Source organism: Dendropsophus ebraccatus, chromosome 10, assembly GCF_027789765.1.
Source record: "Dendropsophus ebraccatus isolate aDenEbr1 chromosome 10, aDenEbr1.pat, whole genome shotgun sequence".
Classification (NCBI taxonomy): Eukaryota; Metazoa; Chordata; class Amphibia; order Anura; family Hylidae; genus Dendropsophus; species Dendropsophus ebraccatus.
The window spans coordinates 97,596,021-97,608,420 of record NC_091463.1 but is presented as its reverse complement, the minus strand read 5'-3'; the positions used below and the strand labels follow the sequence as shown (position 1 = coordinate 97,608,420).

Genomic DNA, 12,400 nt, shown 5'->3' with positions numbered 1-12,400 from the left:
TGGTCCTCGTTCATGCCATTGTGAGTGGCGCCCTCTATGGGTGTGCAGCTGTAATACAGTTATTACGAGGGGCAGTATTTATCGCCATCCCCTCCAGGGGGGGGGGGGAGTATTTCACTCTTTGAGTGGCTTCATTGCTCTCTGAGGTGATAATAAGATGATTTGTAAATTACTGAGGTGAATTTTTCTCAGATTTTTTTTTTTTACCTTGAACAATAAGAATAAAAATGGAGATACCTCCCTTACGTCTCTAAAATCTCACCCCACAATTGGCCCGGTGATATGTGCGTGCTCGGAGAGGATGATGCGACAGGATGTCATCCCTCTAAATTCTACATTAACTCCTATATTGGGCAATCCAGATTTTGTCCCTAGCCTTAATGACCGTGTCTTTGCAGAATGGATAAATGGAGACAAGTTTCGTGCTCGAGACTTTATTGCTAACAGGGACTGGCTTACCTCTGCTGACATTTCCGCTTTGTCTGAGCCTCGACCGCTGGGTCCTTGGAGGGCAGCTCAGCTCCGACACTTCCTGACATCTAGACCTAAGCCAAACACACTCTTAACCAATCGGACAGATTTTGAAACTCTTTGTACCCAGAGTGGTTCACTGAGACATAACCTTTCTATCTCATATCAACTGCTTTTGACCCTGCCAGAAGAGACAGCTCCAGACTTTATGGTTAAGTGGGAGGAGGAACTTTCCTTGACACTTAACCCTGAACAACGGACGCGTATATATACGCTGACGCATAAATCTTCCATCTGTTCTCGCTTTCAAGAGGCTGGGTACAAAATCCTATCTAGATGGTACAGAGTTCCCTCCTGTCTACATGCTCTGATTCCGGAGGTAGACCCTACATGTTGGAGATGTGGCTCGGCCGAAGGAACGTTCCTCCACACATTTTGGGACTGCCCACGTCTTGCTTCTTTTTGGTCCGAGGTGATCCGAGTGATACGCCTGGTCACCGACCTGACGATCCCTATGGGTCCGGCCCTTTTCTTGCTCCATCACTGTGACATGTCGGTTAAACATTATAAATGTTCTCTGCTGAGGTTTCTGGTCATGGCTGCTAGAGCTTGTGTCCCCCTTTACTGGAAACGAACGGATCCACCTCCAATCTCTTTGTGGATCACTAAGGTTAACGACCTCATGCACATGGAAGACCTCACCTCAAGTCTACAAGATAAGAACTCTCGTTTTACCAGCACTTGGCTGACCTGGTTGCAATTTCAGGAAACTGAGGTATATAAAGATCTTCTCCGTTCTTCATAAATCTAACTATGTAGTTTCTCAATGGCTTGAGGCTTTACCCCCCCCCCCCCCCCCCCCTCCTTTTTCTTTTTGCCTGGACTTTTTGACGCATTGCTGTGGCACGTTGCGCACCTCCCGGCAGCACGTCTCACCCTCTCCCTTCCTCCCCCCTCATTCTTTTCCACTCTTTTTCTTGCTATACTCCTATTCTCTTTTCCTGACATCTATGGGTGCTCTTAGCGCCCTTCTCTTATATAAAAAGTGGGTTGGATGTGGCTAAATGGAGCGATTTTCTGTCACCATCCACAATGGATTTCATTCCGGGTTATGTTGGTTTTATGTGTTATAGATTTGTAACTTATATGTTCGGAATGTTGCTTAATTGTACTGCTTTCATACAGTGGAATGTGATTTGCTGTGTTGGCTATATCTGACTCGTGAACTTTACAAATAAAGAATTTAAAAAAAAAGAATAAAAATGGAACAAATGAAAAGTCATAGCTTTGGCTACAGTTAACAGTGAGTACTGATACACTGTCAGTACGGGGTTAAATCAGTGTCTAGTTATATAACATACAGCTTAGTAACCCTATGGGGTGAGGTGCAGCCCCTCTTTTGTATCTGTTTACCCTAATAAGGTATAATAATAATAATAATAATAATATTAATAATAATGATTTGTTCAGTTAAGCAAGATTTTTCCTTAGTGTAGTATCAGCCATTTCCCTTGTTTGGCCACTAGATGTCAGCACTGAAACCTCTCACTGTTATTACATTAATAGTCATCACTAGCAGAAATTGAGAATAATGTTTTATGTCATGATGTTAAATGGTTTCATGTTGCTAAGGGTGAAATGCTTATTATGACCCCACGGACTGGTCACCCTAAGTGTTTATTCTCCATGTGGGTAGTGTAGATGAGGCTTGTCACCCGTGTGGCAGGAGTGTGCTGAATCACAATGCGCCATGTCCTGCTGGGTTATTCTGCTGTTCATACTGTTTTCTCTGTTGGTGCAGAATGAAGAAGTGAGATACATGGAGAGCGAGCTGGAAAGATACAAGCAGAAGTACGCGGAGCTGCAGGCCTTCACCAGGAACCTGATACACGCTGTCAGATCTAATGACCGGGACCAACAACAGGTAGGAGGAGAACCACCTTTACCTGCTACTGACCCCCGAATACTGCTGTGTACCCCAGAATTATCCCTAACATTCTAAGCCTATCCCTAAGTTCTAAATTACTGATCCTGTACTGATCCTGAGTTACATCCTGTATGATACTCCAGAGCTGCACTCACTATTCTGCTGCTGGGGTCACTGTGAACATACATTACATTACTGATCCTGTACTGATCCTGAGTTACATCCTGTATTATACCCCAGAGCCGTAATCACTATTCTGCTGGTGGGGTCACTGTGTACATACATTACATTACTGATCCTGAGTTACATCCTGTATTATACTCTGGAGCTGCACTCACTATTCTGCTGGTGGGGTCACTGTGTACATACATTACATTACTGATCCTGAGTTACATCCTGTAATTCTTTTATTAGAAAAATATAAAAATTAACAAACAAGGCATATCTTGCCATAACTTAAACATATCAGTAAATTACATAATTAAATGACATTAAATAACCATTATTACAGTATAAAAGCAAAACAAAATCACCATTAAATTTTTGCCACCAAGCCAGCCCAGCATTAATAGTAACTATTCATACATTAAAAAAAAAAAAAAAAAAAAAAAAAAAAAAAGTCAATCCAGACAATTTAAGCCATAAAACGTAAACTACAAAGCCATCCTCGGCTGTAATCTTAAATAAAGAGAAGCCGCCCTGGCTAGAGAAAGAACAAAACCAAAACTCCCAAACCTGGGTTAAAAGTAAATAAACAAAACTATACATATATACACACACATACTGTATATACACACACACACACACACACACACAAAAAAAAAAAAAAAAAGCCATCCAGGCGTAACCAAATAAAGCATATAACATATAGTCATATAACCACAGATATTGTAAAAACATAAATTAATAAGGGGGGGGGGACAAAAAAAATAACTAACTGGTTACTCCAGCACAACACATAAGCCCGGCTGCCCTGTAAAATTAACACAGAACCTATACAACACTAATAACAGCAAAACAGAACACACAACTCTTATCTATTACCCACGTGCCCCACCACCTACCCTTAGACCCCAGTGTGAGCTCAGTTCATGGAGTCAAAGTTCAGTCCATTTTTAACATCAGCTCCATTCAGTTCTCAGCTGCCCACTGCCCACAGACCCCCCCCCCCCATACCCCCCTCCCAACCTATTCTGTATCCCCTCATATATACAATATATACAATGACTATAATGTCAATAAAGTTCATATGACTTATTCAGCCATACCCTGCCAACACTTATCACATAACATATATAAACATAAACATAGCACACCATAATAACATAACAATACACAATTATAATAAGGCCCAAGTTCGGTAGCCTGTAAGCCCTTTATACCTACTGCTGACCAGAAAAACAAAACAAAAATCTAAAGTGGCATGCACCAACCCTCCACCGGGATCGAAGGATCGCAGACCGGGTACAAGAAATTTATAAACTATCCCTTACTATCTTACCCTGCTCTCCCCTTACCTCTAACCCTAAGTTTAAACTGACCCTACAAGCTTTCCCTACCGCTGTCCCTACCTAATCTCTCCCTAACCATAATTATTGTCCCTCACCCAGTGGGCTCAGTACCTAGGGCACAGCGAAAGAAAAACCTCTCCACAGGAGAGAAGCCCTACTGGTACCCAGCCTGCCATACTCCAAAGACCTGATCTTCCCGAGGTCACCAGTGATGTTCCTACAGACCTCCACCTCGGAGAGGACTCTACGCTGTGTAGATACTAGACACCGTGCGTTCCACGTGTGGTACCTAACTACTATGCTGACTAAAAATAACGTGCAGCGATCTCGGCCACCCAGGTTCCTGAATACTCCATAAGCCCACTCCGGATAGGTGAGGCTGACTAACTGACTCCAACCTATGGAGGCGCCCACCCTGGTGTAAACCCCTATATTGAAGGGACAATGAAGCAGGAAATGATCCATGCTTTCCAGCGTATTACCACACTCCTCACGGGGACACCCCCGATCATCGGAGCTCCTGCACTTCAAGTTGTCCCTCACATATAGCTTCCCCTGGAAGCAGCGCCAGGCCAAATCCCAAAACTTCTGAGGGATCCGTTTCGAATTTAAAAGACTAAGCCCAACCTCTAGATCCCGACCTGGGCAATCCCTGAGCGCCAAGGGCTTCTGGAAATGGGTCAACAGAACCCTTTGGTCAAGGAATTTCCTCGACTGAGTCCTGATTTCCCACATTCCCAGACCCCATCGGCGTATCATCTTCAGAGTCGGGGTAGCGTAAGCCGGAAGATACCCATGGGGTGTACGAAGGTCCTTCACTCGCCCTCCTGTCTCCCATTCCTGGAAGAAAGGCCGAAACCATTCCCTGCAGGAGAGTACCCACGGAGGAGCCCTCTCTTTCCAGAGGTTTGCGATGTTAGCTTTCAAGAAGGTGTTCACTAAGAACACCACAGGGTTCACCATAGACAAACCCCCAAGTCTCCTCGTACGGTACGTAACCTCTCTCTTGACCAGGTTCAGCCTATTCCCCCATAACAGCTGGAAGAACAGGCTGTAGATCCTAGTATAGGAAGCCTCTGGCAAGATACATACACTGCCCAGGTAGATGAACAAAGGGAGCAGGTACGATTTGATCAGGTGTACCCTTTCCCTGAGGGTCAAAGACCAACCCTTCCACTGGTCCACCTTCTGAGCGGCATTCTGGAGCCTACTATCCCAGTTTTTAGTGGGGTAATCACCCTGACCGAATGTAATGCCTAGGATTTTTGCAGAGTCTTGGGGCCCTGGAAGGGTGTCCGGGAGATCAAACTCGGGATCTCCCCCTCCCAGCCAGAGACTTTCACACTTATCCGGGTTGATGCTGGACCCAGATGCCTCTGAGTAGCGGTCCACCTCCGACATCACCACATCGACCTCCTCTCTCGAGGATACGAAGATAGTGACATCATCAGCGTACGCTACCACTCTCAGGGTGGCTTCTGGCTCCTCCAGGCTCATCCCGATCCCTGCCAATGGTCCACAACCAACCCTCCTAATGAAAGGGTCGATCGCGAACACATACAACAGTGGGCTCAAAGGACAGCCCTGGCGAACACCAGACCCAACCTCAAAAGAGCGGCCAGACCAACCGTTCACCAGCGGGAAACTCTCTGCCCCTGCATACAAGGTCTTAAGCCAATTGACAAAAGTATCTGGTAGGCCATATCTCAGAAGGACAGACCAGAGGTACTTGTGGTTCACCCGATCAAATGCCTTGGCCTGATCCAGGGACAGCAAGTACCCCTTCCAAAGACCCGCACTACTCCGCTCCACTGCCTCCCTGACACTAAGGACAGCACTTAAGGTGCTTCGGCCTGGAACAGAGCAGTGCTGAGCCTCCGAAAGGAGCCGGGGTGCAAACTTCACCAGCCGATTAAACAGTATCTTGGCCAGAATCTTCCTGTCCGTATTGAGAAGAGCTATGGGCCTCCAATTCTCAATACGGCTCGAATCTTTACCCTTTGACAGAAGAATCAGGGCGGACCTCCTCATTGACCTCGGCAGAGTGCCCGAGGAAAGACACTCATTGAAGACCTCGGTCAAGATTGGAACCAAGAGGTCCCTGAAGGTCTTATACCACTCAGATGTTAAGCCATCTGGACCTGGCGACTTCTTCAGGGCAAGCCCTTCAATCGCCAGTCTAACTTCCTCTTCCCTGATCTCTTCTGCCAAAACATCAAGAGAGGGGTCTACCCCTGGCTCAGGAATGGCTTCAGCCAGGAAACCCGACATCACATCCCGATCTAGATCCTTTCTCCCCAAGAGGTGTGAGTAAAAGGATCTGACGACCTCCAGGATCCCTGATCTGGACCGGTTCAGAGATCCCGTACTATCAACCAGTCCAGTCACGATCTTACTACTCACTGACATCTTACAGTTTCTGTAGGGGTCGGGCGAGCGGTACCTCCCGAAATCCCTCTCAAAAACTAAAGATGCGTGCCTATCATACTGACACCTCATGAGCAAGGCTTTCACTCTGGAGATCTCCTCTCTACTACCTCCAGTCGAGACGAGATGCTCGAGTTTCCTCCTCAGGCCCTGATACACACGATACCTATTCAGGGACCTGAGGCTTGAGAGCTGGCGGAAGAACCTCGCAACCCGCTTCTTGAATATCTCCCACCACTCTGACTTACTACTACATAGGCCCAGTAGAGGTACCTGACTCTGAAGAAAATCCTCAAAGGATTGTCTTACCTCTGCTTCTTCCAGGAGGGACGAATTCAGCCTCCAGTAGCCTCTACCCATCCGGGGGGTCTCTGAAACATTCAGGGAAAACAAAATTAAACAGTGATCGGAGAACTCCACCTCAACCACGGACACTGCGGAAGAGACGGCTTCCTCCTTTAAATAAAACCTGTCTAATCTAGACCTGCAGCTACCTCGATGATAGGTGAAACCCGCGTGGCCTGAGGGGGTCCGGATGTGGGCATCCTCTAGGCGAGCTTCCCTAACTATACTAATCAGGGCCATGCTATCATAAGCCAGCTTGTCTTTGGCGCCTCTCCTGTCCTGAGACCTCGTGATAGTATTGAAGTCTCCACCAAAGACCACCTGCCGACTCGTAAAAAGAAAGGGCTTAATCCTCATAAAAAGGCTTTTACGGTCCCACTTAGTCTGTGGGGCATAGATGTTAATGAGCCTGAGCTCTTGCCCCTTCATGAGGACATCCAAGATCAGGCACCTCCCCATTTCCAACTCAATAACCCGTCTGCATTCTACAGGAGCGGTAAAAAGGACCGCCACCCCACTATACGGCTCAGCCGCAAGAGACCAGTGTGAAGGTCCATGCCTCCACTCTCGCTTAGCTTTTACTAGCAAGGCTTGATCTGTCAACCTGGTCTCCTGCAAAAACAAAATGTCGGCGTTAATACGACCGAGAAAATCAAAGGCTGCAAATCTAGCCGTATCAGACTTAATGCTGGCACAGTTAATGGATGCCAGCGTCAATGGGGTGAGTGCCGCCATCATGGGTGATCGAGTTGGACGGCCTAACTCACCTATTTCTTTCCCTTCTTCCCTCCCCCTTCTAAATCAGAGGAAGACCCCTTAGCTTCTTCTTTAGACCTCTTTAGTGTAGCACTCATATCCATACTCTGATTCTCATCTCCAGACCCAGGGGCCACCTGCCCCCTCAAAGAACCAGCCTCAACAGGGGCAGGCTCAACGTCTCCTGGAGGCTCTACCGCCTCCCCTCCCTCCTCTGAAGAAGAAAAGGAGGGGGAACCATCAAGGGACTGATACCTATTAGAGAGAACAATCAGAGGGGGGTTGGCCGGGGTTTCCTTTGACATTTGGCCTGTAACACCGGGTTTAGAGGGTAAAGTTGCCTTAGGCCTCTTCCCACTCTTCCCTTTGCTGCCCTTTTTCTCTTTTGGCCACTTCCTCCCACCTTCATCCAGACTCTCATACTGGGAAGAACTAGAGGAAATGGCATCCTGACCTTCCTCTCGGTGAAGTCTCCTGATCTCCTCATTTAACTCAGTGTCCTCCAGAGCCTTAGCCTGACCATCTGAGCCAGCGCCAGCAGCAGGACCCTGAACTACTACTGCCACCTGGGAACTTCCAGGGTCCCTGCTACTTCTGCGCCTTTCCTCTCGCTTTAGTTGAGAGGGGCTCTTATGCTTTTTCTTCACTGGCCCTGATGCCCCTTCACCTTTGCTGGTCCCCTCCCCCGTGGCAACCTCATGGCTCTCCCCAGCCTGGGTGGCTACAGCATTGGAGAAGGAACGTGGACACCGGCTAAATGGGTGACCTAAGTCACCACACAGGTTACACCTAATCCGGCCACAGGAGGCAGCCAGATGACCCTCCTCAACACACAGTGCACACACCAGCTTGGTACAGTTTGCACTAAAGTGTGTGGGATCGCCGCACCTGTGGCACAGCTTCGGTTGCCCCTGGTAGAAAACCTGGATCCTATCACGGCCAAGAAAGGCAGCTGATGGTATGTGGGCGACCGTGTTCCCTGAACGTTTGAGACGAACGGAAAACGTCCAGGCCCCAGACCAAATGCCATGCTCATCACAGTTTTTTCGGGGGACGTCCGTCACCTCCCCGTACCTGCTCAGCCAGGTCATTATGTCATAACAAGAAAGTGACTCGTTACGTGTGAGAACGGTCACTTTCTTCACAGCACTTTGGCGAGATATCGCCTTTACGGCAAAATCTCGCTATCCGGGCGCATCTTTCACCAACTCGTAGTTAGACCAGAACACCTCCAGCCCCTCTGGTCTAACAAAGCTGATGTCAAATTCGGAGGTGCCGTAGGGGTGAATCAGGGCAAAGATGTCACTCGCCCTGAACCCCATCTGGAAGAGAAGCTCCACCACCTTCCCTCTCTGTGGGCACGCATCACTGCCTCTCCATACCAGACGGGCCACATTCCTACGGCCAGTCTCCTGCCCGGGTGTTTGGAGGGACCAGACCACCCCTCCATTATGCTCTCGGAGGGCCCCTAAACCATGTCTCTCTATGTAGAAAGACAGGTCGACCTCCCTTCCCTCTACTTGGAGTGTTCTCTCTCCTCTCCGCAATGCCTCCAGGAGGCGCCGTTGCAAGTGACCTTCCCCATTTGGGCCTGGAGGTGAGGATCTCCCCGATGCCCCAGCTGCCACACTTGCATAACTCCTAGTAGCAGCTGGGGGGGCAGCCGGACCAGTCCCCGCCTCACTAGCAACATTCCCCACAGTATTCCCAACATTACTGCCATTAACCATGATACCATCAGCATTTACAGAAATACAGGGACTACCACTCTCATCCTGCAAACCATCATTCTGATCATGCACAACACCACCCCTCCCAACTTGCATACTACTACTACCACCACCATGCACACCACTACTACCACCTCCATGCACACCACTACTACCGCCTTCATGCACACCACTACTACCACCTCCATGCACACCACTACTACCACCTCCATGCACACCACTACTACCGCCTTCATGCACACCACTACCACTCTCATCAGCCATCACCACTTCCATAGCTTCTGCAGTATTAGCTGGGCTGGGCTTGTACACCAGGGTGGCTGGTTTTAAAATGTCTTTAGCAGATTTTGATGTATTTACAGTCTTATTGTTTTTACTCTTAGAGGTGGACACAACAACAGACGCAACTTCTAGTGCCACCTCTTCTCTTATGCCACCTGCAGGATCAGCAGGGGCACAGGCATCCACACCGGACATGTGTCCTGACACAGCAGAGCCCGCTGCCCTGCCACTGCTCGGCCGCCCGAGCCCTTCACCAGCCTCCAGTGCCCGGACCTGCCCCACAGAGGAGCGTCCCCCAACACTGGAGCTTCTCGAATCGCCCTGCACCTTCATGTTCGGCCCCTTACTTGCTTTACTAACACTGCTCCCACTACAGATACCAGCGGAAGTGGTGCCCGCCACCATCTTGCCATCTATCTCTCCTCTTTGCTGGCCCCGCTCCACATCAGAAACGGGGACTGGCAGGTTAGAGGAGCCAGCAGACTGGACTGACTTCTCAGTCGACCCAAACTGCTGGAAAGGAGAAAATACAAAGCTTACTTGCTCCTCTTTACTTTTCTTCCTCTTATTCTTCTTTTTCTTCCTTCCAGAGGAGTCTTCCCCCAGCTCCTCTCCAAAGGAGAAATTCTCCAGTCTTGTTGGGGACTCCTGCTGGATAATGGCTTTCAGCAGGCCTCCATCCATCTCCTCCTCAGACTCAGCAGACTCAGGTAGGGCCACCTGAGCAGCCTGGATGTAGTCACTCGCCTGGCTCTCTGGAACGCTGCTCTCATGCACAGTACTTTTCCTGGGTGCAGTCTCCTGGCTTTGGGACCTCTCTGTATCTCCCGCCTCAGCCATCTCCTCACCCGCACTCCTGGAAGACATCACTGGGGGATCCTGGGAAGCGCTTTGGGAAACGCACTGCGACATTTCTGCCACTTCTCCCGCTTCAGCTTCTTCCTCTCCCTCACTCTCTTCATCACTTGCCTCATAGTCCAGATTAGCGCTCTTTCTTCTCATCTGCTCAAACCTTTCCTCATTGAGCATTTTCTCTTGGAAAGGCCCAGCACCTTCCAGAAGGATCTGCCGCTCACCTTCCATCCTCTGGATCTCAGCTCTCAGGGCCTGTATACGCTGGGAGAGCACAGGCTTGCTCCTCTTGCTGGCTGCACCTGCATTGCTTCTCAGGAACCTGTGCTCCACCCGCAGCTCTCTCAGCTGTTTCCCCAGGTGCTGGTATTCCTGGAGCTTGGCCACAATCCTGGAGGTGAAGGTGTCCATAGACTCCTTGGGGCCTGAAACCCCCCACTCCACAACACTTGCTTGGGCCCTAGATGGATTAGGGCCACATGGCTCATCTTTCTTCCTCCCTCCTTTACTTTGTGAAGCCTTTTGGCTTCTGACTGGTGCCGACGGAGCCAGACTCACATTGCTGGGAGTGCGGCTAGATCTTCTTACCGAAGGCACCTCAGGAGCACTGGCTAGTAATGGATGATTCTCCCCACTCTCCGCCAGCCTGGACTGGAGAGTGGGAGTCCGGGACTCCATAGTGGGGGCCCCCTCCCAGGAACCTGCCACCTTCCTGGGAAAGGCAGATGGAATTCACCCTCTCTGCTCTACTCTGGTTCTCAGGAGCTCACACAGGTACGTCTGCTCACCACGCCCTCCAGAGCTGCACTCACTATTCTGCTGGTGGGGTCACTGTGTACAATCATTACATTACTGATCCTGAGTTACATCCTGTATTATACCCCAGAGCTGCACTCACTATTCTGCTGGTGGGGTCACTGTGTACATACATTACATTACTGATCCTGAGTTACATCCTGTATTATACTCTGGAACTGCACTCACTATTCTGCTGGTAGGGTCACTGTGTAAATACATTACATTACTTATCCTGTACTGATCCTAAGTTACATCCTGTATTATACTCCAGAGCTGCACTCACTATTCTGCTGGTGGGGTTACTGTGTAAATACATTACATTACTTATCCTGTACTGATCTAAGTTACATCCTGTATTATACTCCAGAGCTGCACTCACTATTCTGCTGGTGGGGTCACTCTGTACACACATTACATTACTGATCCTGAGTTACATCCTTTATTATACTCCAGAGCTGCACTCACTAGTCTGCTGGTGAGGTTACTTTTAAAATAGATTAAAAAAAATTAAATATCAGTAAATTACCAAGCTATTTACCTTTTTTTGCTGGAGTTCCCCTTTAAAACTGTTCAGCCTGAGACACCTGATTCATGAGTAGAATACTAGTACCCCATTAACCCGATAGGAACAGTAGCAGAGATAAAGGCTTCTTCTTCTTCTCACTGCAGATCCTGATGATTGAGCCGCCTCTGGAGCTGGAGGACATGGACTACAGCCACACGTCTCCCGATCCCGATGATACCTCATACAGCATTTCCTCCATGTCTGAGAAGAACAACCCGGACAGTGTGTAAATTCCCGCACCCCCCCCCCCCCCCAAAGCCCAAAGAACTGATGGATTTTAAAAAAAAAGTTACGAAAAAACAAACAAAAAAACGGAAATAAAAAAACAATCTCAAATCCCTAACTTATTTTCATCAAGTGGAAATAGAATCTATTTTGCATCGTGGAAATCTAATCGCAAGGAAATAAATGTATAACTATCAGGAAATGCCTACCGCGCAGGTTTACACAATCCTTTATCCAATCAGTGATCGCCGTTATGTGTGTGTCTGGCCCTTTAAGAGCCAACCTGGAAATGCCTTGTTGTATCTATTCTAGGAAAAGTGAGTGACAACCAACGCAACTTGTCACCCAACTTTCCAAAAGTGATGAATCTGCTCAGAAATGCACCAGATTACAGGATGCAGAGTTTACACGTGCACTTCCCCTTTAAGGAGCGTTCCCTTCTGTCAGGATGTCTCTGGTTTCGACGTTATAGCAGCTTGCCGCTGTCTTCTCCATGACAACTATTTTCCCA

The 12,400-nt window shown here is 48.5% G+C and overlaps 1 protein-coding gene across 2 annotated transcripts in view; it reads left to right on the top strand.

Moving 5' to 3' along the window:
- Positions 1 to 11,993, top strand: part of HDX (highly divergent homeobox) — a 71,259-nt gene extending 59,266 nt beyond the window's left edge. For both annotated transcript variants that reach the window (XM_069985657.1, XM_069985656.1), the window contains 2 exons: positions 2,273 to 2,395; positions 11,769 to 11,993. In XM_069985657.1, the coding sequence (XP_069841758.1) occupies positions 2,273 to 2,395; positions 11,769 to 11,894 (249 nt within the window). In that variant the 3' untranslated portion in view covers positions 11,895 to 11,993. The remainder of the gene's footprint in view (positions 1 to 2,272; positions 2,396 to 11,768) is intronic.
- The last annotated feature ends 407 nt before the right edge of the window (positions 11,994 to 12,400 follow it).